Source organism: Corylus avellana, chromosome 4 (genome assembly GCF_965113065.1).
Source record: "Corylus avellana chromosome 4, dhCorAvel1.hap1.2, whole genome shotgun sequence".
NCBI classification, from domain to species: Eukaryota; Viridiplantae; Streptophyta; class Magnoliopsida; order Fagales; family Betulaceae; genus Corylus; species Corylus avellana.
The window spans coordinates 32536277-32562849 of NC_142493.1; the positions used below are offsets into that span (position 1 = coordinate 32536277).

At 36.0% G+C, this 26573-nt stretch overlaps 2 protein-coding genes across 3 annotated transcripts; both read right to left on the minus strand.

Moving 5' to 3' along the window:
* Window positions 1–1158: 1158 nt before the first annotated feature.
* On the minus strand, window positions 1159–13819 carry LOC132177043 (alpha-amylase 3, chloroplastic). 2 transcript variants are annotated; one of them, XM_059589251.2, is made up of 13 exons: window positions 13416–13819; window positions 12242–12372; window positions 12023–12077; window positions 11812–11931; window positions 11542–11662; window positions 10470–10786; window positions 8657–9351; window positions 8056–8245; window positions 4111–4217; window positions 3175–3424; window positions 2659–2781; window positions 2024–2191; window positions 1159–1738 (listed from the first exon to the last, which is right to left on the minus strand). In XM_059589251.2, exons 1-13 carry the CDS (start codon window positions 13674–13676, stop codon window positions 1583–1585), a joined length of 2694 nt encoding a protein of 897 aa, XP_059445234.2. In that variant the 5' UTR covers window positions 13677–13819; the 3' UTR covers window positions 1159–1582. The 2 variants fall into 2 exon arrangements, with proteins under 2 accessions (XP_059445234.2, XP_059445233.2); XM_059589250.2 differs by having other exon boundaries at window positions 10470–10825; window positions 13416–13817.
* A 2194-nt stretch (window positions 13820–16013) lies between these two features.
* On the minus strand, window positions 16014–26551 carry AMY3 (alpha-amylase-like 3). The gene is made up of 13 exons (XM_059589253.2): window positions 26237–26551; window positions 25592–25722; window positions 25373–25427; window positions 25148–25267; window positions 24896–25016; window positions 23871–24226; window positions 22066–22721; window positions 21528–21717; window positions 19104–19210; window positions 18207–18456; window positions 17476–17598; window positions 16852–17019; window positions 16014–16520 (listed from the first exon to the last, which is right to left on the minus strand). Exons 1-13 carry the CDS (start codon window positions 26501–26503, stop codon window positions 16362–16364), a joined length of 2703 nt encoding a protein of 900 aa, XP_059445236.2. The 5' UTR covers window positions 26504–26551; the 3' UTR covers window positions 16014–16361.
* Window positions 26552–26573: the final 22 nt, after the last annotated feature.

Sequence of the window (26573 nt, forward strand, 5' to 3'; positions counted from 1 at the left end):
AGAATTGTATGAATTTTAATTTTCATTGAAATATAATAGGTATCAGACTAATAATATTAAAAACTAATGCTTTGATAATCAAAATCCACATGTTTTTTTTCTTGCTATTATTTTCATTTTAAACTACTCACATGAGAACAAATATTTTAACATTTTTTTTAATTTATATGGAATAAATTAAAATCTAGAGTCATATTTTTTAATTCATTTGAATGGTTTTATGGAATTTATTTTTTCATTTGTATGATTTACTTGAATATTTTTTAGAATTTTTTGCTTTTGAAAGCAAAATAAGACACAAATGTATTTGATTGTTGTCTAGAAAATGAATAAAAAATCTTTCAAAACACAAAAGAGATAATTAAGCATTAAACATGACGTGAAATGATTTATTTGATTGAATTAAATATTGAGTGAAATATTCTGTTTTATTTTGTATTTATTAAAAAAAAAAGATTTGTTATTTTGCTATGTATTATTTTTTAAATATTCATAATTATATGAATTTTATTTGTATTGAAATAAAATAGGTATCACAAAAATATCATCACAAATTTCTTCTAATTTTCTATTAATGTTTTAATAACTAGAATTCAAATTTCCTTCTTGCTATTTTGTTTTTCTTTATACTTCTTTTTGTTATAAATTACACATACGGGAACAAATATTTGAATATGTTTTAATTTTTATTGATTAAAATAAAATTTAAGTGTGATAGTAATATATATTTTTTGTGATTTATACATCCATGCAATGTTTTGTGTAACTTTGTGTCACTATGTTTAGTACTATACACTGGTGTGTAAATTTAAATGTTTTTTTTTTATTTAAATATGTGAGATATATTTTTATATATCTTTTTTAACCTATGATGAAAGTACAATATTTACATATATTTTTGTCTTTTTTTCTTTTCTTTTTTTTTAAAATTAGATGTGAGATATATTTTTATATGTCTTTTTTTATAAATAAAGATTTTAAAATTAAATTATAACGAAGAATCCCACACATAACGCGGGTTATGAGCTAGTTTTCATATAATTTGAGTTGCGAGGAAGAGAGAGATGACAAATAGGGGCTGCGGATGAAGCAAAAAATGGTTTAAGGAGACAATTAGCACTTTTTAAAAAAAAGGAAAATGTTTCACACAAACAAATAATGCATAAAATATAATCACTCTTATGAATGATTCTTAACAAAATCAAACAGGTGTAAGGAATGATGGTTTTCCTTGACACGTTATTTAAAAAATGCTTCCACGAGATGTTACAAAATAAGTATATTATTAATGGCAAATCTCAATCCTATGCCCAAATCCCAATACATGCCACTCCGGCTTCCACTCGAGCTAACTTGCCGCGATAGGACTCTCCGGGACCTATATATCACCATCCCTTGGTCAAGTTGCTAGCAACCCTCTATGTGAGGAAAAGCATGGTAAGAGCAACTTCAATCACGAACAAGTATGGCGCTCTTTATTTTTCTTCGTAGAAAAATGACGAAAACTTGCAGTGGAAACCTTCTCTATCGTCTATATATACATACATATTCTATATATATGATTGAAATCATTTTGATTATATCAAGATGCCTCCCAGACCTTGTAATCTTTTCCCTCAGTAGCGAAAGACCAACTCTGGGCCCCACTTGGTTCATAATGACCTGGTCCTATCTTCACTGCAATTTTGTCACCAATGATGGCCGCATACACGTCCCTTTCTGCCTTAGTAATTTTGATCTACATGATGCAGTATCACAAATGAAGTCAATATTTTGAAACCTTTTCAATTTTCATCGACAGACATTTACAGCAACAATGACAAATAACCAGACCGATTATGCGTATTATTATTCAATGTCTTGGGACACTAAAAAATTACAAGTTCAATCTGTAAGTTTTTGACTACTTTTATTCTTCAGTTCTTTTATATTTAACGAGAAAATTAGAGCATTTTATTTTCTTTAGAGAGTTTTCCATGCACATTATGATGCCCAACAATTGAAGCCAACGATTGACACTTACCGTACTACGGCACTGGATTTTGTTCCGGTTCCTGATAGAGATTAGGGCTCCAATTTCAGATCCGTGGTGAGAGAAAATATGGTCGAAGAACACTGCAGGTGTTCCTGGATGAGTCAGGATGTAAGCATATCCTTGCATTTCCTTTCCACCTGGGAATCTCCAATGGCCCTGCAGAAGGGAAGAATATGAAAGGGCAAAATAACATTCCCAATTCCAAGTAGAGACAATAGCATCATAAAAGCTTCATTCAAACAGAGTCTTGTACTTCTTTCCTAGTACAAGTGGGAGAAAATTTTAAAAGCTGGTCCAAGATTTGTGGTAATGCTTCTACAGATTTACAGAGAGCAATTTGTTTATGTTCCAAGGACATTATTTAACAGCATTTACAGATTTCCATGAGATCTTACCTGCAAATGAGGAGTACACCTTTTATTTTAGGGACCAAATCATTGTAGAAAAAATGTATCTTCATTATCAGTTAAGTCTTATTGCACTAGGCTTGTATCAATTTTCTACTTGGCTGTTAGTTTGATAGTAAGCTACTAAGCTGTATTGTTTTGCATTCTGCAATGAAAATATTTATCGGCAGAAACAACATGCAGATACAATGGACAGTTCAACATGGAGGTTCAAACCTGAGTAGAACCGGTGTCATGATTCTCTATAAAGGTAACAGCACGTGATGGCCACCATCCAACAACCCCAGGAGGCTTTCCCTTTCGATCAGATAATCGCCAATATTCACATCTTTCCAGTGCCTACATAAAATAAATGTACAATGTAAGTAAATAACGTCCATCTTATAACTGAACCTTTAAGAAAAGCCATTACCCAGTAAAAGTACCACCAGAGTGGAGTCCGGGTTATTGAGATATAATTGCACCTTATATACACATAAATAAGTAATACTTTGCAGATGCAGCATAACATATGAAGATACAAGTTGATAAAATCAGCATAATCATAAAATAAATAAATAAATAGATTCCAGATCCTGTAATCTACTTGTAATATTTTTCACTTAAAACAGTAATCGAGACATTTATAATGATATCAAAAACAAAATTAACTTTCAATTTTTTAAGGCCATATAAAACACAATTCTACTATTCTAAACACCCCATCAAAGCATTGTCTAGATGAACACTTACTGAATGAAGAATCCCTTTGGTCGTGACATCAAAAGCACCAGAAGTTCCATTAGTTGCATTGATCCAGTCTATAATTCTCTGCCTATGCGCATCTTGATTGTGATCCATTTCACCATACGTATAACTGAGGGAATCCCAATACTCTCCAACAGCAAAGAAAGGTTCACTTGCTTCCAGGTACTCCTTGATATAACCACCCCAAAATCCTCTGACAAAATCCATCCTCCACCCATCATACCCAATTTCTTTCCTGGAGATCATATTTTGAAAGCAAAACTACATAACCAAACCTTGAACATAGTGTTATTTACAGAAGCAGAGAGAAAATGCATATCACGAGAACAAAAACGAAAACCTCTAATTATATTCTAAAAGAACCAAGGAGCACTCACTTCAGAACATCATGTTATACATACGATAAAATTATGAGACACCTTCAAGTCATAGATTTTTGCAGCTATGTTCACTGGAGCTTTCCAAGGTTAAGAAAAATTATGTGTCATCAATCCAATTAACTTGAAACACAAAAATTGATTAACTTCAGACATATATGGAACATAGCAACACTCCAACAGACTACCTCAGAACTCCAGAAACAACCATGAGTCTCCTCAGGTATTCATTTTTATTTTTTATTTTTTCTGAAGAAAACATGGTGGTCGCACTATTGTCACAAAATTAGGACATTAGCTCAAACAAAACTAAAAGAAACGCTTTGAGACGCCCCTGAGGGTGCTATGATCAAGAATCAACTCCAGCTTTCATTTTGGGATAACCCCAGCTTTGAGAGAGAGATTTAGCTTGTTGATCTACTTAAGGATTATTTGGGTAAGTCTTCCTCTTAAAGGCAGTTTTTTTACTTTATTGATAAGAAAAGGTTATGTTTCCCTCGAAAACGTTCCTCAGAAGTTCAAGAGATCAGTCCAGACTGCTCACCTTAGCCAACATAACCATTCTCTAATACCCTTCCTCACAAAATCTTGTGAATGATCAATATTTGGAGCAGCGTGGAAATTATCTCCGCTACTCTTGTTGCCCCTGCCCTGTGATATAAACAAGGTACTTTATATATCTGAGAATGAACACTTAGTTCCGCCCAAGAAAGAAAAGCTGTACATATAGCATAGGCACATAGTCTCATGGAATAAATCAATCATGCATGTCTAAAAGCAGGAATTTTCTTACATATATATATAAATGGAATTCATTAAAAAGTGCAAAGGCACAACCCAATTACACAGAAAATATACAAGAGAAACACATAACTAGAAAAAGAACAAATATCAAGAAAATCATAAAAACCAGAAAAATGAAAGCAATCAATGATAGCCATCCAATAGTAGAGGGTGTTGAGGAAACGCGCCTTTAATTCCATCACCATCCTCTCACGATCTTAAAAACTACGATCGTTTCTTTCTCTTCAAATACACCACATTAAATAGGCCAGAACCATCTTCCACACTACTACACAACAAAAACCAACCTGCACTTTCCAACAAGCAAAGAGGTCTAACGCAGAAATAGGTTGGCAATCCTGAAAGCTGCAAGGTTGCTCGATTCCATTGCTTTTGCAATTTTCATTGTCGGTCCTAACTTTTTAAATCATATAAACAGTACAGATTAAGCCTGTCAAACAAGCCTGTAACCTCCTATTTCTAGAAGAACAAGTTAGACAAATATTATCTTTCTTTTTTATTTTGTCAGAAAACATGATCTACTCACTCTGCTACAACTGCTGTTGCTACATTGACCAAGCTCTGAGACAAGCATTACAAGCATACACCTAAGGTTAGAGAACAGATACAAGGCATTCCCAGGTTTACACTCCAGTTTCCAACGTATTTACCATACATGAAGGTCAATCCAGAAGTCAAATCAGAAACTCATTCTATTCATTCTATGAAATTGCTGCTGTTAGTACTACTACTATTCAATTCAGTAATTAATACCGCCGCAACTACTATTACTACTACTACTATTCAATTCAGTAATTAATACCGCCGCAACTACTATTACTACTACTGCTAGCACTAGTGTTGGCATAATTACTGCTGCTGCTAGCAGAAGGGAAAAAAAAACAAAACAAAACAAAACAAAACAAAAGTACTAGATGTCAGAATCTGCTTAACAACTACTTAAGCAGATTCTGACATCTAGTTTCCTTTTTTTCTTTTTACAACAAATGTTTATGTCAAAAGAGGTTTTTCTTGATAATATATTTATCACACAATTCCCTTGTTGGGGTCAATGAACCAAAGAGATCCTTCCTTTTCCATTCCCATAACACAACTCCAATAAAAGTACCTATCTCTTGTTCCCTCCATCATTTGAAATCTGTTATATCAAACAGATGACAAATATGAAAACACAGTCCTACGCACTATGCCCTTGGAACGTACAGTTTTTTTGGTTTGCTTGAAAGGGACACGCATGCATGGAGGTGCAACTCATTTAGTAGACAGATCTTACACTCAAATGTACCTGTTAGCGCATGCAGAATACACACAGACAACTGGAAGTGGGCAAGATGGTGATTAATCTACCTACAGATAGGCGTTCCTAGCTCTACCGCCTATCCAACCTGAAGACTCTTATTCGTGGTGGAATGCTTCGGTTATTTTTCATCCGATAGACCAAAATTCTGGTCTTCTTCAATCAGGATCTCAAACCAATACACGCAAAGAGTATATAATCATATGCAGTATATGGCTCGTGGTGAAATGCTTTGGTTACTTTTCATCCAATAGACCAAAATTCAGGTCTTCTTCAATCAGGATGTCAAACCAGTACATGCAAGAGTATATAATCATATGCAGTATATGGTTCTTTTCTTGAGTCACACCATTGCATCTGAAGCCTCAGCCCAAAACGTACAAGTGATCTGGTTGATTTCCATAACCAACCTTGTAAGATCAAAACCCTAAAAGGCCTATATGTTTGTCTTGCATAAGCAATTATTGGGTTAGTGAATTTGGTCGGTCCTATGGGGAATTCGAGGTGGTGTTTTATTGAATCTAAAGCTTTTGAGCTTGTGGTGGAGGGCGGGTCTACAGTGTTATGAGTTCTTGAAAGGTATTAAATTATCACTTGTCCCAGAAGCTTAAGCTAATAAGAAGAGGTAAATTTAATCATTTAATTGGAGTCAAGGTTCGAACTTCGGACCTTTAGCTCTGATACCATGTTAAATCATTTGTCCAAAAAATTTAAGTTGATAATAAGAGATAAATTTAATCATTTAATCAACACTTTAACAAAATGAGTCATGGTATTGTTAGTTCTATTCATTTGGGTAAAGTTAGAGTTGCTTGGTTGTTAACCACCATGGATTTTAAGAGAACCTGCAGAGTTGGGGTCACAGCCATCCTAGCTCAATGGTGTGCTCTAAAAACTAAGGGCATTATCAGGCTATAGCAGAGTATGGTGGGAATGGTCAAAAGGGCTTTATCGTTGTGCCAAAAGGAAGAGGTGGAAAGGAGTGGAGTCCCTTCTCCCTCGAGTTACGCTTGGTTCTGTATTTTATCTATGTGATATATGGTGGTTGGAGTAGACCTCACCCAACTGGGGTTCAAAGAGGTGGTCGTCTATCGCATGGCTTGGGTGGAAGTGTGTCGGTTCAGGCTTTGAAACCACCAAAGAAGGTGGTTGGGTATAGGTATTACACAAAGGTCTTGAAGGAGCGTCCGCCAACATCCTCTTTGGCGAGTGGTACTTTTGGGAATTTTGTTTCAACATTGTTGAAGGGACAATTGAACGGGGATGGATGTGCCTGGCTTTTCATCTGGGGGTTCAGAGGATCCCTGATCCTTTGTTGGTGGGGTCTACTCGAGGAAGGACATGGAACTTTTGAGTGAAATCTTTGATTTCCAAACTCTCATAGTGACGTTGGTGCGCCTAAAAACGGAAGTCACTCATTGTATTGATTGGGTTGATTTGGGTCTAGGCCCAGCTGGCTTAGGTTCTAGGGCATGCTCAGAGAAGGTTGCATTAGTTGAGTCAAAATCCAGTCCAATAGTAAATATTTCTCTAAGCATCCTTCTAATGCAAGCAAACCCGACCTGCCTCTTGTGGCCCATTCTAACCTAGTCACCAAAGGTAAGGGTGCAATGGGTTCTTATGGTGTTGTCATGCCTTATGTGATGTCTTTAGAGGGGAAGAAATGATAGAAGCTTCAAGAGCCATGAAAGTATAGTGGTGGAGCTTAAGTCTTTGTTTTTCAATACTCTTTACTTTTAGATAGTTGCGTTTGTCTTTCCTAGTTTGCTTAATTTTCACGATTCTCTTTTTCTTTTCTCTCCTTCTAGTTAGGTTTATCTCTTGTATACTTTTTGTGTAACTGGGTTGCGCTTTTCTCTTTTTAATGATATTTCGATTTCTTAAGAAAAAAAAGTAAGCAATTCTATTTGTGAAATAAAGCGAGCCTAAGGAGATCAATTATCGAAGACAAAGGATACAAAGTAGGATAAATATCAAAAGAAACTACAAGGGGAATCACCGTTAACAACACAATAAAATTTTCATCATACATTGTGCATATTTCTTTTATCAGTATTGGATTCTAGAAAACTACAAGGCCAAAATAAATGAAAATCAAACTTTTGCAACCTTAGGATTAAGATAACAAATCTATTAGTGGGATTCTGTTTCCATGCACAGGGAAATTCCTTCATTAGTTCGTCAAAATTCAGCAATCTAACCATCATAATTCTCAAATAATTGCATCTTCCTCTTTTTTTTTGGGGGGGAGGAGAAGATTATTGCTTTGACGTGTTTGCAAATATTCAGAGAATAATAGATGCATGATTAAACATTAAAAAAGGAATCAATTCTGAGTACCGTAAAAGAAAGTTGACTTTTTAGTAGACAAAAAGCATAGCATAGTACCTGAAAATGGGGGTCATCTCCAACAACTGCGCGCTCATCCCAATCTAAACGACCACCATAGATATTCCAAACACCATTCTGATTCTGATACTGTGCACAGCGGTGATTCAAGACAACATCCCCCAAGACTTTCATTCCAGCTTCATGGAATTTCGTCACAACTTCTTTCAGCTCATCAATATCTCCATATCTGATTTGTATGTCACAACAGAAACAAAAATTAGTCACAGAATTCTCATTTATTACGATACCGCCTATTATCTTTTGTACAGAAAAAAAAAAATATATATATATATATATATAGAAAACAATATAGATTTTTAAAGATGACACATCTCAACTGTCTATTAAGTAACTGATAATCAAAAATTTTTAAAATCCAACCAATCATGCCCAGTTCCAATAATATATAAGCATACATCAAGAAAGCAGATGTCCCTCAAGTGTGTAGTACCCTCTTTTTCTTTTCTCAAAGAAAGGTTTTCAGTTATAATTAATGAAGTTTCACTAGCAAGCTGAGAATTCTTTGCATAAAGACCACAACAAATTCTATATGAGGCAGTAACAAAGATTGTGTATCTATAAACTTGAATTATAGTACCTGGAACTCAAATTATATAAATCCGTTGGCATGTACCCTTCAGGTGATACAGAATCTGTAGGTGGTGGTAACCAAATCACAGTGAAACCAAGCAAAGATAATTTTGAAGCGCTTTCTTTCAGCTCCATGTACCATCTTCCAGATTTGTGAGATTCCCAGTTAAACCCTTGACACAATATCTCAAACCCTGTGCCTGTCCCTGAGCATATTTTGACAGCAGGTTTTAGTTCCTCGAATTCAACAACAGCTTGCTCCGAGAAAGTTGGAATGGAGCTTCTGAAGATGCTATAGGCTTCAGCAGCCAGTTTTTCAATTTCTTGAAGAATTGTTTCTTGTGCTTCGTTAGTTTTGGCCTTTTGACCCTTCACAGCCGAAATGTCACTTACCAAGCTCCTTATTTCATTAATTATTCCACTAGTTAATGCACTAATAGATCCTTCTTGATTTGCTTCTCCTTCTTGATTTGCTTCTCCTTCTTGATTTGCTTCTGCATTATATTCAGGTATCTGTGCACTTTCAGATAGACCCTGTCCAGATTTGGCAGGGAAGCTGCTAGAACTTGAGAGGGGGATGTAGAAGTCATTTCCCATACATTTCAACCAAGTATGTTCATTTAGCTTGAGCACAAAAAGAAACCCTTCAAGTCCTTCCTCTATAGTAAACAATCCAAAACATCCCTCTCCCCCCTCTTTTGGCTGCAGAACACTCCACTCATGTAATTAATGTTTAAGAATAAGAAAACAATTCTAAAGAGCTGAAGATTCAAAATTAACAAGAAGAAATGAGGTATCCCAATTCAACATTTCCATAGAAGAATAGCATATGGAAGAAGTCAAGTATAACTAACAACTCTAATGCAAGTAATTGCAAGCTTAATAATGCCTTCACATCAGACCTTAATATGAGGCTCTGTCAGCATAATCTACGTATCCATGTATAGCAAGTATGACATTGAATAAAATTTCACAAAAATCCTCCCATATTCTAGTAAAAGCATGTTTGCAGATATGAAATCCTATCTCCCAAGTTGCTAGGTATAATTATGCTTCACAACATAAATATGCTATGCATGAAAGGCTAGTTATATCAGAGACAAATAAGAAGTAAAAAGACCTTAACGTCACATTGGAGGGGAGGACAAATGAAAATACGGTCACACAATTGAGAAAGCACAAGCTTGCACTCTAACTCCATAAAACCCCAATTACTTCCCTATCTGGTAGCGATTACGGAAAACTCTTCCTTTCAGAAAAACGCAACCTCTTTAGTGGGGCCACACAAAAGAAACATTCCCCTTTTTAATGAAGTAAAAAACAGGGAGAGAGATAGAGAAAGAGGCACAAAAGGTTTGAAAAGCTTAACAATATTGTGTGGGACCTGATAGTCATGTAAATTTAGTATATATACCTAAACATATGCCTATCTGTCTCTTTGTCTGTATGATTGTATGTTGTATTTGACAAGTAAAGAACAATTTTGTGAAGAAAATGGAATGGTTTCAAGTATATAGGAGTTCCTTCTAAATTACACTAAGGCTCAGAGAATCAAGAAAGTCCAAAAATAAAAAATAAACAATAGGATGGAAGGCTCCTAAAGCATTACTGTGAATAGCTCCACTGTTCAAAGTCCAATTATTCCTCTAGCACCAAATAACCCACATAAGGTAAAGCTGGAAAGCATTCCAAATTAAGCTGCTTTTATGGCAGCCCATATATAGAACATCAATATATCAGCAAGAATAGCACCAGTATATATTGAGAATAAAAGTACATTTGCCAATATGTCAGTGAGGGAATATATTTAAATGTTGTACCTGTAATCGAGTCCGCAAAGCCTTGTCCTTGAAAGTTATTGTATCTGGTGGATGTGGGGCAGCTGGAATTTCCCACTTTTTGGTATCATCTCTGCAAACTCCCCAGTGAATAAAAACATCTCCTGGTATATCAGTTTCTACATATAGAAAATTTTTAGCTGTCTCTGGGCACTTTCTAACACTAACAGTGACTGAGTTATCAATAGCAACTTGTTTTGCAATAGGCTGCTCTTCATTGAACCCTTCTAGACTCCTACTTTCTTGTTTAAGGTCTCTGGATTCAGTGCTGCTGCCTGCACTATCAGTATGTGACGCTTCTGTTTTACGGAGCATTTTAGATAGCGGCCCCAAAGCCCCTAGGTTTAAGAGGAGCCAAGAAACTGTCTGTCAGACCATGAATGAACATAGAATAGAGAGGAGATGACAGTTACCAGAAAAAACTATTGAAGATCATAAACCACCCACCTGTGATACACCTGATAGATACGGAAAATAAGCCTAAGACCCAAGACCCAATCAATAAAAGGACCCTACTAGCACCAACCAGGGGTCCAAGAAAGCCTAACACAAGGCTTATTGTCACAAGAGCCCAAGGAGGCCCATGCAGGCCTGAGAGGGCCCCATGAGAGCCTAATATAAGGCCTCATCCTATGCCAGACTCAGGTATGTTTTTACACGCTTTCTTCTCCCTCTAAGGGAGCTCTCTCTAATGAAAAGAACAAAAAGAGACAATATGTGCCAGAACAGCATCTAATTCCTACATCAATAACAAAATGCATCCAAGATCAAATTGATGTTACAAATGAGTTGCACTACTTTTATTGCTATCGCCTGTCAGTCCTTTTCACAAATGGATCTCATTAAGAAATTGCCTCTATTTGACAGAACTTCATGGCTTTATAGATATATGGACTCAATTAGGCTCATATGTTTGCTTAGGAGTTACAACGGTTCTAAAAGAAGGCACAAAGTAATTCAGGCTGAAGATAAAAGGTTATGCATTTAACAGATCTATAATATTAAACATGTATTAACCAAGTGAACAATAGTACTATATAATAATTTCTACAACCTTGCCAAATATCAAAGCTCTTTTTTGCTCCTACTATATTGCCATCGCCTTGAAGGTAGTCTACAAGAGGCACCTTGAAATCTCTCCCTCTGTGCTGATACCAAGATCCAGTTTCTTCATCCTGCATCCCCCCATCCCCCCCCAAAAAAAAAAGAAAAAAAGGAAAAAAAAAGAGAGAAATAAATTAGCAAAATATACTTATAAACCTTAACTACACAGCAAATTTAACATAACTGACACTATCAACTGCTAATTCTTGACAATCAGAACCTTCAAAACAAAATTTATAGCAGCAATTGCGTCGATGGGTTTGAGATCAATCTTCACTTCATAAAGCGTCTCTCCTTCCAGTGACGATGATTTCTTCAAGGGTGTCTCCATTGCGTAGTCCTGAAAAGGTTTTTCTCTTTCTTTTTTATTCATATTCTTATTGGCAATGCAAAAGTGGCTCCATACATGATCTTTAGAAACCAATACATACCTTGATGGGAATTGAACCCGGGGGTCTCATTTCAGTAGGAGGTTGATCCCATTCACTGTAAAATTTATAGATGGGTCTTTCTTGGTCACATATATCTATCATACCATATACTATGATATTATCAAGAAAACAACCTTGAATCTACTTAAGCTTCTCCATAAAGCACGTAAATACTTAAATCAAATAATTTAACATTAAAATTTAAAACAGTTAGCATACCTGCCAACATCGTCAACATGAGAAATTCCCCAGTGAAGAATCCATTTCCCAGGAAGATCACAACCAACAGTAAGCTCCCAATTCCGATTATTCTGCCCATGATCTAATCTGATGAAGATCGTTCCCTCAACCTACAATCCAAGTCAATCATGGGAACTTTTTTAATCAAATTCAAACCCTTCAATTCTGTCAAGCATCTGATAAAATAGAGCAAATTTTTGAACAGCATACAATTTGAGTTTTCTTTCTTTTTTCTTTTGTTGGGTAAAAGTGAAACACTAAAATATAATGAGCCTGATGTAAGACAACAGAGGAGGACAGGGCACTCTGCTAGAAGTTGGCTCGAACTCCGCCTGGAAGTATGCTGGAAGTTAGCTCGAGCCAAGTCAAGACAGAGCTCTCTGCTAGAAGTTGGCTCGAACTCCATTAGAAGTCTGCTGGAAGTTGGCACGAGCCAAGTCAAGACAGAATACTCCACTAAAAGTCCGCTCCAGCCAACTCCAGACAGAATGCTGTTAGAAATCCGCTCTAAGTTAGCTAGAGCGGATCCATCTGATACAAAATCATTTGAGTTATCTTCTAATTTTGACAACGAATCAATTCCATCCCTTTTGAGTTCTTCTTGATTTGGTTCACTTTCTGACATTTAGACTGGAAACTTAATTTCCATGATTTTTCATTTTTAAGCAATTTGGTCCATTATATGTTAGTGCTAAAATTAGTTTCTTGCCTTTCTCAGCTCGTAGGATTTCTATATAAGAGGATCATGATTGTAAGGAGAATATAGTTTTTGGAGTTCAATAACAATTCATTTTTATTATCAACGTGTGTGTTGCTTTGTAAATTGAAAACGCAGCTTTTCGATCTCTTTTATCGCTTTCGCTGCGATCAAGAAAAAGTTAAACATTTAACGTTCTGTTTGATTGCTGAGAAGACAGAGGAAAGAGGAGAAAAAAAAAATCTCAGAAATTTTTTCCTTGTGGAGAATCCTCTCTTGTCCAACGATTTCAGATGATAGAAGGCGAATTTTTTCCATTTTTCTTCAAACTTCAATTGCCTCAGTCTCCTCAGCAACCAAACACGTCCTTTTCATTTCCAACATTTTCTCGGGAAACAAACAGAAACCACACTCTCACGCAAAGCAAAATAAGAATTTCGAAAAAAAAAATCCAACCGTTTCAGTTTGCTTCAGAGGGAAAGTCTGCTTGAAGAAGGCGTCCGCTGATTCGACGGTCTCAGCGAGAGCGGTGGAGCTAGCACTGAGAGCGTGAACCTTAGGAGGCCTGAAGTTGCAGAAGCTCCGGGCCTGGAAAACCAGCTTGTGATTCCTAGAGCAATTCAAGGACCACGGCTTGAAACCCTTGGATTTCAGACCGTACCTTCGACTCTCACGATGACAATGCTGGAGCATCGGCTCCATCCTAACGGTCCACATGATTTCAGTCGCTCAGAACAGAACCAGAGCGAGAGCGAGAGCGAGAGAGTGTGTCAGTGTGTGTGTTCCTTTGCAGATACTTATGCAGATACTTTTTTATTTAATCATATCATAAAGTAGAGTTACTTTTTATTCTATTTTTACACATAATTAATCATTATTTTTATGTCATTTTTTTTTCTCTACGCTAAACTTGCTCGGTCGTTATCCGGATTCGCATGTCGTTCCTAATCTAGCTCGAAATTCATAAAACTCGCTCTTTCAACTATCCGATTCCGGATTTGTTTGTCGCTCCGCAAGAAACGACTCACTAACGTCAGTCGTAGTTGTCATCGCATAATTGGCGAAAGTCTCTTTCCCAAACGCATCACCTACCACAAATGGAATTAGTGATTGGGGCGGGGGCGAGGGCGGGGGCGGGGGCGGGGCGACGTGACGTTACGGCTCATCATGTGCTAGCTGTTGCGTGCGCGCCTGGCTGTGTTCAACTACCCAGAAGCGCGATGACTCGACAGTCGACAGGGGTGAGTGCCAGCGGTTATCTTTTCCTTCATTTGTTGGATTTTACGAGAATGTTCAGGACAAGTGTGCTGGGGATAGCAAAAAGCAATGGGACTTTACCAAAATATCTTGTAGTTTGTTTGGACTTACCACTCCAAACAAAATGGAATTTCGACTAAAATATAATGGAACTTTGGAGAATGCTCTTGAGTGTATTCTTCGACAAATATCTTCAAAATCACTAATTCAAGTATTAAATTTAGATAAGTATGATAGATCAACACGGATATCACATAGCAAAGAGAAAACAATAATTAGAGCATCTAAACAAATCCTTCATAATAGTCATAATTGAATTTTTTTTTTTTTTCTCCTCTCTGGCAGAATAATCATTTTATAGTTTTTCATTATAATATGAATAGTAAATAGGCTGATTATCCTATTCACTACCCACACTATAAACTTTTATTATTATTATTTTTCTCTCCCTTTATTTCTTTTACTCTCCCTTCTTCTCTTTCTTTTGTACTCTCTTCTACACAAAATAATATTTTAAGAAAATTGAGAGTAGAATAGAGAATTTATTGGAGTGTATACGAAAAAATGAGTAGTTAAAGTAAAATTTTATACTTTTTCAATAACTATTTTGTCTATTTTTGTTAGAGATGCTCTTATAAACGAATTGAATAAGAATAATAATGAACTAAGGCTTTACTTTTTTGTAGTTTCATCTTTAATTATGATCCCATAAACGGTATTGATGCCATTTTTATTATTATTATTATTATTATTGGTCCTTAGTAGAAAGCATGTTTTAAGTTGTAATAAATAGGTAAAAGTAAAACAGCAAATTAGAAAGGTAAAGATTCCAACCTGAAGCTAGGTTGTTGGAGGTAGAAGTTCAACTTAGCTTTCAATTCTGGTAATCTTTTTGCTGTTACATCATCATGCAAACATGTCTGTCGATTGCAAGGAAAACAACAAATGAGTTTCATCCTTTATCAAATTGAATATGCTTCCTCTATTTTTTTTTTCATCTTTTATCAAATTGGATATGCTTCTCCTCTTTATTTTTATCTTTTGGTGTATGAACAATGTTGATACAGTATGTGATCACGTATGTCGAGTTTCAGATACTGAACTGTGCAAGAGAACCAAAGGTTAGAGTGACACGTTGGTGATGCCAGCGAAACCACCTTTGACTCTTAAGTTAGTAGGAGAATATAAGAAGGAAAATAAAAATAATTTGGATATGAACAGAAATAACAGTGGAAGAGTATAATAAGATCATAAAACAAAAATAGAAAGTTTTCGTTTGGGGCCTCGGCCCAGGTGGTGATTCTGTGTGTAAGCCCTTTTGGTGAGCTTGGATTCTTGAGGGGAAGTGTTCACACGTGCGTGCTCTTTTGGAGAGCTCGGGTCCTTGGTTAGGTACGAGCCCACTTTCGGCCCCTGGATCCTTGGCCTGGGTCCATTTAGCGTTGCATTAATCTAGTCATTCCAAACAATTATATTTCTGAGGTTTTGCTTTCGTGTAAACTGCTTTTGGGTATATTATTGTTCTATCATGGTGGATCCAATTTTAGGCGATTTTTTTTTTTTCCCAATGAGAACAATTAAATATGACAAAGCTTTTTTTTTTTCCCCATTTTTTTCCTAATATCCTCCCACTCGATCATTCTATTAAATTTACATTTTGTTCAAAATTCATGTGATTCACGTGCATTCTGAACTGAGCATGTTACATGCATTTCCTTCCGACTCCTGAGTAAGATAACTTTTTCCATTAAATATAATCATCTCTTACGAATTATAGTTTACAAAATTCAATAGGTGTAAGGTACAATGATTTTCCTTTGACACATTATTTAAAAAATGTTTCCACGAGATAATACAATTTAAGTAGTAAATGTAAATTAAAGGTACGTCTCTACCCCACGCCCATACATGCTACTCCCCTATCATCCCTTAGTCAAGTTGCTAGCAACCCTCTGTCAGGAAACGCATGGTAAGAGCAACATCAATGGAGGTTCGCAGCCGGACCACCGTCACGGACCAGAATATTATCCTTTCAGGCGCTCCAGAATTTGCTTGGTAAAAAAAATGATGAAAACATGCCGTGGAAACCTTCTGTAACTGACTTTATACGCTAAAAGATATATGATTGAAATAATTTTGATTATATCAAGATGCTTCCCAGACCTTGTAATCTTTTCCCTCCGTAGCGAAAGACCACCTCTGGGGCCCGCTTGGGGGTTCATAATGACCTGGTCCTATCTTCACTGCAACTTTTTCACCAATGATGGCCGCATACACGTCCCTTTCAGCTTTAATAATTTGGATCTAGATGAGGCAATATCACAAATGAAGTCAATATTTTGAAACCTTTTCAATTTTCATCAAAAGACTTGGCTTTTAAATTGCCCACTTAGAGCAACATCCTGATTTCATTTGGAAATCATAAGCAATAACTGTGAATTTGGTGCCAAGAAAAGAGAGGAGGAGACATTTTTTTCACTGTTTTAGTTCCCTAGATCAGTATGATTTTGACTACTTTTATTCTTCAGTTCTTTCATATTTAACTAGAAAATTCGAATGAACATTTTATTTTCTTTGGAAAGTTTTCCATGCACATCATGATGTTCAACAATTAAAGCCAATAATCGACACTTACCGTACTGCGACAGTGGATATTGTTCCGGTTCCTGAGAGAGATTAAAGCTCCTATTTCAGATCGGTAGTGAGAGAAAATATGGTCATAGAACACTGAAGGCGTTCCTGGATGAGTCAGGATGTAAGCATATCCTTGCATTTCCTTTCCACATGGGAATCTCCAATGACCCTGCAGAAGAGAAGAATATAAAAGGGGTAACATATTTGAGCAAAGTAACACTCCCAATTCAAAGTTGAGACAATAGCATCATAAAAGAATTCAAACAGAGTCTTGTTCTTTCCTACTTCCTAGCACAAGTGGGAGAAAATTTTAAAACCTGATCCAAGATTTGTGGTAATGTTTCCACAGATTTACAGAGAGCACATCCAAGGACATTATTTAACAGAATTTACAGATTCCCGTGAGACCTTAACCAAAAATGACGAGTACCCCTTATTTTGGAGACCAAGTCATTGTAGAAAAAGCATATTCTCAGATAAGTCTTATCGCACTATGCTTGTATTACTTTTCTACTTGCCTGTTAGTTTGTTCGTAAGCTGTATTGTTTTTCATTCTTCAATAAAAATATTTATCCGCAGAAACAACATGCAGATACAATGGACAGTTCAAAATGGATGTTCAAACCTGAGTAGAACCAGTATCATGATTCTCTATAAAGGTAACAGCACGTGATGGCCACCATCCAACAACCCCAGGAGGCTTTCCCTTTTGATCAGATAATCGCCAATATTCACATCTTTCCAGTGCCTAGATAAAATAAATGTACAATGTAAGTATATAACGTCCATCTTATAATTGTACCTTATAAGAAAGGCCATTACCCAGTATAAGTGACACCAAAGTGGAGTCTGGGTTGCTGAGATATAATTGCACCTTATACACATACATAAGTAATACTTCACAGAAGAATCTAGGTTCTCAAGTTAATAGGTGAATCAGGAGTTCTGGAAAGCTGGCAATTTTCTTTGATCATGCAAACCTGTATATATATATATGGATACAGCTTCTGTACGAAGAACCGTGAAGAATAGTGGCATAACTGCAAGCTATAGAGCCTATGATATGATGAACTCTTTGTCAATTCATAGATACCAAATCACTTCATTGTAGTTTTTTTTAATTAACAAATGAAGATACAAGTTGATAAAATCAGCACAATCTTAATAAATTAGATTCAGGATCCTATAATTAATTGTAGTATTTTTCACTTAAAACGGTAATTGAGACACTTATAATGATATCAAAAACAAAATTAACTTCAAATTTGTTAAGGCCATATAAAAAACAATAAAATGCCACAATATTCTCTAATATTCCAAATACCCCATCAAAGCATTTTCTAGATGGACACTTACTGAATGAAGAATCCCTTTGGTCGTGACATCAAATGCACCAGCAGTTCCATTAGTTGCATTAATCCAGTCTATAATTCGCTGCCTATGTGCATCTTGATTGTGATCCATTTCACCATACGTATAACTGAGGGAATCCCAATACTCTCCAACAGCAAAGAAAGGTTCACTTGCTTCCAGGTAGTCCTTGACATAACCACCCCAAAATCCTCTGACAAAGTCAAGCCTCCACCCATCATACCCAATTTCATTCCTGCAGATGACATTTTGAAAGTCAAACTACATAAGCAAACCTTGAACACACTGTTATTTACAGAAGCAGAGTTTAAATACGCAGCAGAGAGAAAATGATATCACGAGATAAGAAGTAAACCTCCAATCATATTCTAAAAGAATGAAGGTGCAACTGACTTCAGAACATCATGAGATAAGAGAGATACATATGAGAAAATTATGAGACACATTCAAGTCATAGATTTTTGCAGCTATGTTCACTTAAGCTTTATAAGGTTAAGGAAGATTTTGCGTCATCAATCCAATTAACTTGAAACCAAAAAAAAAAAAAGATGAATAACTTCATGGAGATCTATGGGGCATAGCAGCCATGAGTCCTCCTCTTACGCATTCACTTTTTTCTGAAGAAAACATGGTGCTCACGCTGTTGTCAAGAAATTAGGATATTGGCTCAAAGGAAACTAAAAGAAATGCTTTCAGACGCCCCTGAGGGTGCTATGATCAAGAATCAACTCCAGCTTTGAAGGAGAGATTTAGCTTGTTGATCTACTTAAGGATTATTTGGACATGTCTTCCTCTTAAACGTAGTTTTTTTACTCTATGGATAAGATTTTTCCCTCAAAAAAGTTCCTCAAAAGTTTCAAGAGATCAGTCCAGACTGCTCACCTTAGCCAACATAACCATTCTCTGATATCCTTCCTCACAAAATCTTGTGAATGATCAATATTTGGAGCAGCGTGGAAGTTATCTCCGCTACTCTTGTTGCCCCTGCCCTGTGACATAAACAAGGTCTTTATATATCTGAGAACAAACACTTGGCATGCTGCCAAGAAAGAAAAGATGTACATATAGCATAGGCACATAGTCTCAAGGAACAAATCAATCATGCATGTCTAACATAGGATTTTTTTTTTAATAAGTAAATGGAATTCATTAAAAACGTAAAGGCACAACCCAAGTACATAGGAAGTATGCAAGAAAAACACCTAACTAGAAATAAAAAACAAATATCTAAAAAATCATAAAAACTAGAAAAAAATGAAAGCAATCAATGGCAGCCGTCCGATGGTAGAGGGTGTTGAGAAAAAATGCATGTAATTCCACCACCATCCTCCCATGATCTACATGACTATGATAGTTTCATTCTCTTCAGATACGCTGCATTAAATAGGCCGGAGCCATCTTCCACACTGCTACAAAACGAAAACCACCTATCTGCCAAACATAGGTTGACAATCTTGAAAGCTGCAAGGTTGCTTGATTCCATTGCATTTGCAATTTTCATTGTCGGTCTGAACTTTTTAAATCATATAAACAGTACAGATTAAGCCTGTCAAACAAGCCTGTAACCTCCTATTTCTAGAAGAATGAGTCAGACAAATATATCTTTTCTTTTTTATTTTTAGTCAGAAAACAAGATCTACTCACTCAGCTACAACTGCTGTTGCTGCATTGGCCAAGCTATGAGAGAAGAATTAAAAGCATACACCTAAGGTAAAAGAACATCTACAAGGCATTCCCAGGTTTACACACCAGTATACATGAAGGTCAATCCAGATAGTCAAATCATAAACTAATTCTATTCATTCTGTGAAATTGCTGTTGTTAGTACTACTACTATTCAATTCAGAAATTAACACTGCCGCAACTACTATTACTACTGCTGCTAGCACTATTGTTGCCGTAATTACTGCTGCTGCCAACAGAAGAAAAAAAAATGATCAAGTAACATCTACTTAAGCAGATTTTTTCATCTAGTTCTATTGACCAAAAATTTCCACATTTTTTTACAACAAATATTCATGTCAAAAGAGGTCTTTCTGGATAATATATTTATCAAACAATTCCCTTGTTGGTCAATGAACCAAAGAGCTCCTTCCTCCAACATTCCCAAAACAAAATCCCAATAAAAGTATCTATCTCTTGTTCCCTCGACTTTTTGGAATCTCTCATGACAAACACATGACAAATATGAAAACACAGTCCTTAATTAGTAAGCAATTCTATTGTGAAATAAGGAGAGCCTAAGTCATCAATTTTTCAAGCATGTTATTGAAGACAAAGGGTACAGAGTAGGATAAATGTCAAAAGAAATGAAAAGGCAAAGCACTGTCAACAAAACAAGAAAATTTTCGTCATACATTGTCCCATACTTATTTCTTTTATCAGCATTGGATTCTAGAATACCACAAGAAGCCTGGCCCAAATAACCAAAAATTAACTTTTGCAACCTTAGGATTAATGCAACATATCTATAGTCTCATTCTGTTTCCGTGCACAGGGAAATTCCTTATTAATTCCTCAAAATTCAGCAATCTAAGCATCATAATTCTCAAATAATGAATCACCTTTGACTAGAGTATTAATTAATTCATTTTCCCCCATTGTGCATAGCATCTTACAGTGCATTTTGTATACTCCATGTGTCCCTGAGTAGCACTTTTGCTTTTAATGAAATTCATTACTTATCAAAAAATAAATCTTCTAGTGCATTAAAGAATACAATGAATATCAAAAACACAAAAGGTATTAAAAATAAAAATGATAAAATCAAAGACCACGAAAATGATACATAACAGAAGTATTCATCTTCATGAAATATTCTCTTTCAGCTATTATTTTCTTTGCATGGTTTTAAATATACATAGATATGCAAGTACAATCATTTAATTGTTTTCTATGACCATCTGTAATTGTACCTTCTTTTTTTTCTTTTCTTTTCTCTTTTTTTGCGTGGGGGAGAGGGGGGGGCGGAGGGGGGTTATTGCTAACCACAAAATCTTAGCATCATAAGAATAAAATTCCAACATTTCATAAATCTTTGATGTGTTTGCAAATATTTGGAGAAGAATAGATGTGTGTTTCCCTTCTGGTATTAAAAATTAAAAAATGGCATCAATTCTAAGCACTGTAAAAGAAAGTAGACTTTTTAGTAGAGAAAGAGCAGAAGAACATAGTAAATCTTTGTTTTTCAAACTTAGAGAAGCTGAAAGACAATGATGCAACTTTGTCTTAAAAAGCATTGCCAAAATAATTTACAAAGACCGTTAATTTTAAGAAAAGATCGGTAACCATGGAAACATAAAGTACCTGAAAATGGGGGTCATCTGCAACAACTGCACGATCATCCCAATTTAAACGACCACCAAAGATATTCCAAACACCATTCTTATTCTGATGTTGTGCACAGCGGTGATTCAAGACAACATCTCCCAAGGCTTTCATTCCAGCTTCATGGAATCTCTTCACAACTTCTTTCAGCTCATCAATATTTCCATATCTGATTCATATACCACAACAACAACAAAATATATATATAGAAAACAAAATAGATTTTTAAAGATGACATATCTCAACTCACTAATGATAACTAAATGTCAACCAAGTAATCAATGATCAACAAAGTTAGAAAGTACAAACAATTATGCTCATATATAAGCATAAATCAAGAAAGCAGATGTCCCTCAAGTGTGTAGTACCTTCTTTTTCTTTTTCTCAAAGAAAAGTTTTCAGTTATAATTAATGAAGGTTCGAGAGCAAGCTGAGAATTCTTTTGCATAAAGACCACAACAAATTCTATATGAGACGGTAACACAGATTGAATACCTATAGAATTGACTTATAGTACCTGGAATTTAAATTATATAAATCCTTCGGCATGTACCCTTCGGGTGATACAGAATCTGTAGGTGGTGGTAACCATATTACAGTGAAACCAAGCGAAGATAATTCTGAAGCTCTTTCTTTCAGCTCTATGTACCATCTTCTAGATTTATGGGATTCCCAGTTAAACCCTTGGCACAATATCTCAAACCCTGTGCCCGTCCCTGAGCATATTTTGACAGGAGGTTTTAGTTCCTCAGCTTCAACAACAGCTTCCTCCGAGAAAGTTGGAACAGAGCTTCTGAAGACACTATAGGCTTCAGCAGCCAGTTTTTCAATTTCTTGAAGAATACTTTCTTGCGCTTCTTTAGTTTTGGTCTTTTGACTCTCAGACGAAATGTCACTTACCAAGGTCCTTATTTCATTAATTATTCCACTAGTATATTCACTAATAGATCCTTTTTGATTTGCTTCTACATTATTTTCAAGTATCTGTGCACTTTCAGATAGACTCTGTCTGGATTTAGCAGGCAAGCTACTAGAACTTGAGAGGGGGATGTAGAAGTCATTTCCCATACATTTCAACCAAGTATTTTCATTTAGCTTGAGCACAAAAAGAAACCCTTCGAGTCCTTCATCTACAGTAAACAATCCAAAACATCCATCTCCACCCTCTTTTGGCTGCAAAACACATCACCCAAGAAATTAATGTTAAAGAATAAGAAAACCATTCTAAAGAGCTTAAGATCAAAAATTAACACAGCAGAAATGAGGCATCCCAATTCAACATTTTCATAAAAGAATAGCATATGGAAGAAGTCGAGTAGAACTAACAACTCTAATGCAAGTAGTTGCAAGCATAATAATGCCCTCACATCAGACCTTAATATGAGGCCCTGTCAGCATAATCTATGTATCCATGTATTACTTCCACGGATAATACATAGGCAAATGTGTCATTGAATAAATTTTTACAAAAAAAATCGTCCCATATTCTAGCAAAAGCATGTTTGCAGATATGAAATCATATCTCCCAAGTTCGTAGGTATAATTATGCTTCACAACATAAAAATATGCTATGCATGAAAGACTAGTTCTATCAGAGATAAATAAGAAGTAAAAAGACCTGAACGTCACATAGGGGGGAAGGAGAAAAAAATATGACGGTTACACGATTGAGAAAGCACTTGCACTCTAACTCCATAAAATACCAATTAATTCCTTATCCTGTAGCAATTACAGAAAACTGTTCCTTTCAGCAAAACTCAGCTTCTATAGTGGTTCCACAGAAAAGAAACATTCCCACATTAGAAACGTTTTTGAATGAACTAAAAAACAGGGAGAGAGAGGCACAAAAAGTTGACAAGCTTAACAATATTGTGAGGGACCTGATGGTTATGCCAATTTAGTATACTTACATATACATATGTTTGTCTGTCTCTCTGTCTGTATGTTGTGTTTGACAAGTAAAGGACAATTTAGTTAAGAAAATGGAATGGCCTCAAGTATATAGGAGTTTCTTCTAAAATTACACCAAGGCTCAGAGAATCAAGAAAGTCCAAAAAAAAAACAATAGGATGGAAGGCTATTAAAGCAAGTCACCATTCATACAACAATGTTAAGAAAAAAGGTTGTTAGAAGTCCAATTATTCCTCTAGCACCAAATAATCAACATAAGGTAAAGCTGGACGGCATTCCAAATCAAGCTGCTTTTATGGCAGCCATATATATGAAGTCAATATATTATCAGCAAGAATAGCACCAGTATATATTGAGAATAAAATTACATTTGCCAATATGTCAGTGAGGGAATATATTTAAATGTTGTACCTGTAATCGAGTCCGCAAAGCCTTGTTCTTGAAAGCCATTGTATCTGGTGGATGTGGGGCAGCTGGAATTTCCCACTTTTTGGTATCATCTCTGCAAACTCCCCAGTGAATAACAACATTTCCAGGTAGATCAGTTTCTACATATAGAATATTTTTAGATGTCTCTGGGCACTTTCTAACATTAACAGTGACTGAGTTATCAATAGCAACTTGTTTTGCAATAGGCTGCTCTTCACTGAACCCTTCTAGGCTCCAACTTTCTTGTTTAAGGTCTCTGGATTCAGTGCTGCTGCCTGCACCATCAGTATGTGACGCTTCTGTTTTATGGAGCATTTTAGATAGTGGCCCCAAAGCCCCTAGGTTAAAGAGGAGCCAAGAAACTGTCTGTCAGATCATGATTGAACATAGAATGGAGAGGAGAGGACAGTTACCGGGAAAACTGTCAAAGATCATAAACCACCCACCCATGATACACCTCCCCTCCCAAATCTATAACAGTAGGCACAAATGGAGTCTACAACTTAGCTGCAATTAGGCTACTTGGCTCGATGTTCCAAATTGATTCATATATGGAATGTATATAAAAAGCGGTGTTTGGGAAAAAATCAGGTTTCGGTCTTCAACAGATTAATAGAAAACATAATTCAAGTCAGCATGAGCTTATCTTAAATATAAATAATGGAAAGAACAAAGAGAGAATATATATGCTAGAACAGCATCTAATTCCTTCATATAAAAAACAAACTGCATCTAAGATCAAAAGGATGATACAAATGAGTTGCACTACTTTTATTGCTATCGCCTCTGTCAGTCCATCCCGCAAAAGGATCTCAGTAAGAAATTACCTCTATTTGACAGAACTTCATGGCTTTATAGATATAGAGGACTCAATTAAACTCGTATGTTTGCTTAGAAGTTACACCGGTTCTAAAAGAAGACACAAAGTAATTCAGGCTGAAGATAAAAGGTTATGCATGCAACATATCCATAATATTAAACGAGTGAACTGTAATAATTTCTACAACCTTGCCACATATCAATGCTCCTTTTTGCTCCAACCATATTTCCGTCATCTTGAAGGTAGTCTACAAGAGGCACCTTGAAATCTCTCCCCCCGTGCTGATACCAAGCTCCAGTTTCTTCATCCTGTACCATCACCCCCCCCCCCCCCCAACAACCAAAGAAAAATAAATGACCAAAGTATATTTATAAACATTAAATAGACAGCAAATTTAACATAACTGACACTGTCAACACTAACTGTTGAAAATCAGAACCTTCAAAACAAAATTTATAGCAGCAATTGCACCATTGGGTTTGAGATCAATCTTCACTTCGTAAAATGTGTCTCCTTCCGGTGACAATGATTTCTTCAAGGGCGTCTCTATTGCATAGTCCTGAAAAGTTTTTTTTTGTTTTTTTTCCTTTTTTATTCATATTCTTATTGGCAATGAAAAAGTGGCTCCATGCACAATCTTAAGAAACCAGTACTTATTACATACCTTGATGGCAATTGAGCCCGGGGGTCGCATTTCAGTAGGAGGTTGATCCCATTCACTGTAAAAATGTATAAATGACTCTTTCTTGATCACATATAACTATCATACCATATACTATGACATTATCAATAAAACAATCTTGAATCCTACGTAAGCTTATTCATAAAGCACGTAATACTTAAATCAAATAATCTAACATTAGAATTTAAAACAGTTGGCTACCTGCCAACATCGTCAACATAAGAAACTCCCCAGTGAAGAATCCATTTCCCAGGAAGATCACAACCAACAGTAAGCTCCCAATTCCGATTATTCTGCCCATGATCTAATCTGATGAAGATCGTTCCCTCAACCTACCATCCAAGTCAATCATGGGAACCTTTTTAATCAAATTCAAACCCTTCAATTCTGTCAAGCTGCTGAGAAAATAGAGTAATTTTTTAAACAGCATATAATTTGAGTTTTATGCACTTCTTTCTTTCTTTTTTCTCTTGTTAGGTAAAAGTGAAACACCGGAATATAGTGAGACAGAAAAAGTTACTTTCAATTAACATTTACCGTTCCGTTTGATTGCTGAGAAAACAGAGGAAAGAGAAAAGAAAAAAATTTGTCAGAAAATTTTCCCTTGTGGAGGATCCTCAATTAAGCTCTTGAACAACTATTTCAGATGATAGAAGTCGAATTTTTTCATTTTCTTAAAAACCAGAAACAATAAATCCGTAGAGCTTGAAACTTCAATTCCCTCAGTTTCCTCAGCAAGCAAACACGTCAATTTCATTTCCAACACTTTCTCGGGAACCAAACAGAAACCACACTCTCACGCAAAACAAAAATAAGAATTATTTTTTAAAAAAACAAAAATCGAACCGTCTCAGTTCGCTTCAGAGGGAAAGTCTCCTTGAAGAAGGCGTCGGTGGATTTGACGGTCTCAACGAGAGCGGTGGAGCTAGCTCTGACTCTAAGAGCGTGAATCTTGGGAGGCCTGAAGTTGCAGAAGCTCCGGGCCTGGAAGACCAGCTTGTGATTCGTAGAGCAATTCCAGGAACACGGCTTGAAAGCCTTGGATTTCGGACCGTACCTAGGACCCTCACGACGACACTGCCGGAGCAGAGGCTCTATGCTAGCGGTCGACATGATTTCCGTCGCTCAGGACAACAGAGCGAGAGCCAGGAGCTCCCACAATTATAGTCTATAGAGAGAAAGA

Coding starts and splice junctions, on each gene's coding strand:
- AMY3 (XM_059589253.2), bottom strand. CDS start 26,503: ATGTCGACCGCTAGCATAGAGCCTCTGCTCCGGCAGTGTCGTCGTGAG. Junction 25,017..25,147: donor CTATAAATTTTGTTTTGAAG/GTTCTGATTTTC, acceptor GTGATGGTACAG/GATGAAGAAACTGGAGCTTG. Junction 17,020..17,475: donor ATGATACTGGTTCTACTCAG/GTTTGAACATCC, acceptor TCTCTTCTGCAG/GGTCATTGGAGATTCCCATG.
- LOC132177043 (XM_059589250.2), bottom strand. CDS start 13,676: ATGTGGACCGTTAGGATGGAGCCGATGCTCCAGCATTGTCATCGTGAG. Junction 3,425..4,110: donor GAATGGTTATGTTGGCTAAG/GTGAGCAGTCTG, acceptor TATGATCTCCAG/GAAAGAAATTGGGTATGATG. Junction 1,739..2,023: donor AAATCCAGTGCCGTAGTACG/GTAAGTGTCAAT, acceptor TGCATCATGTAG/ATCAAAATTACTAAGGCAGA.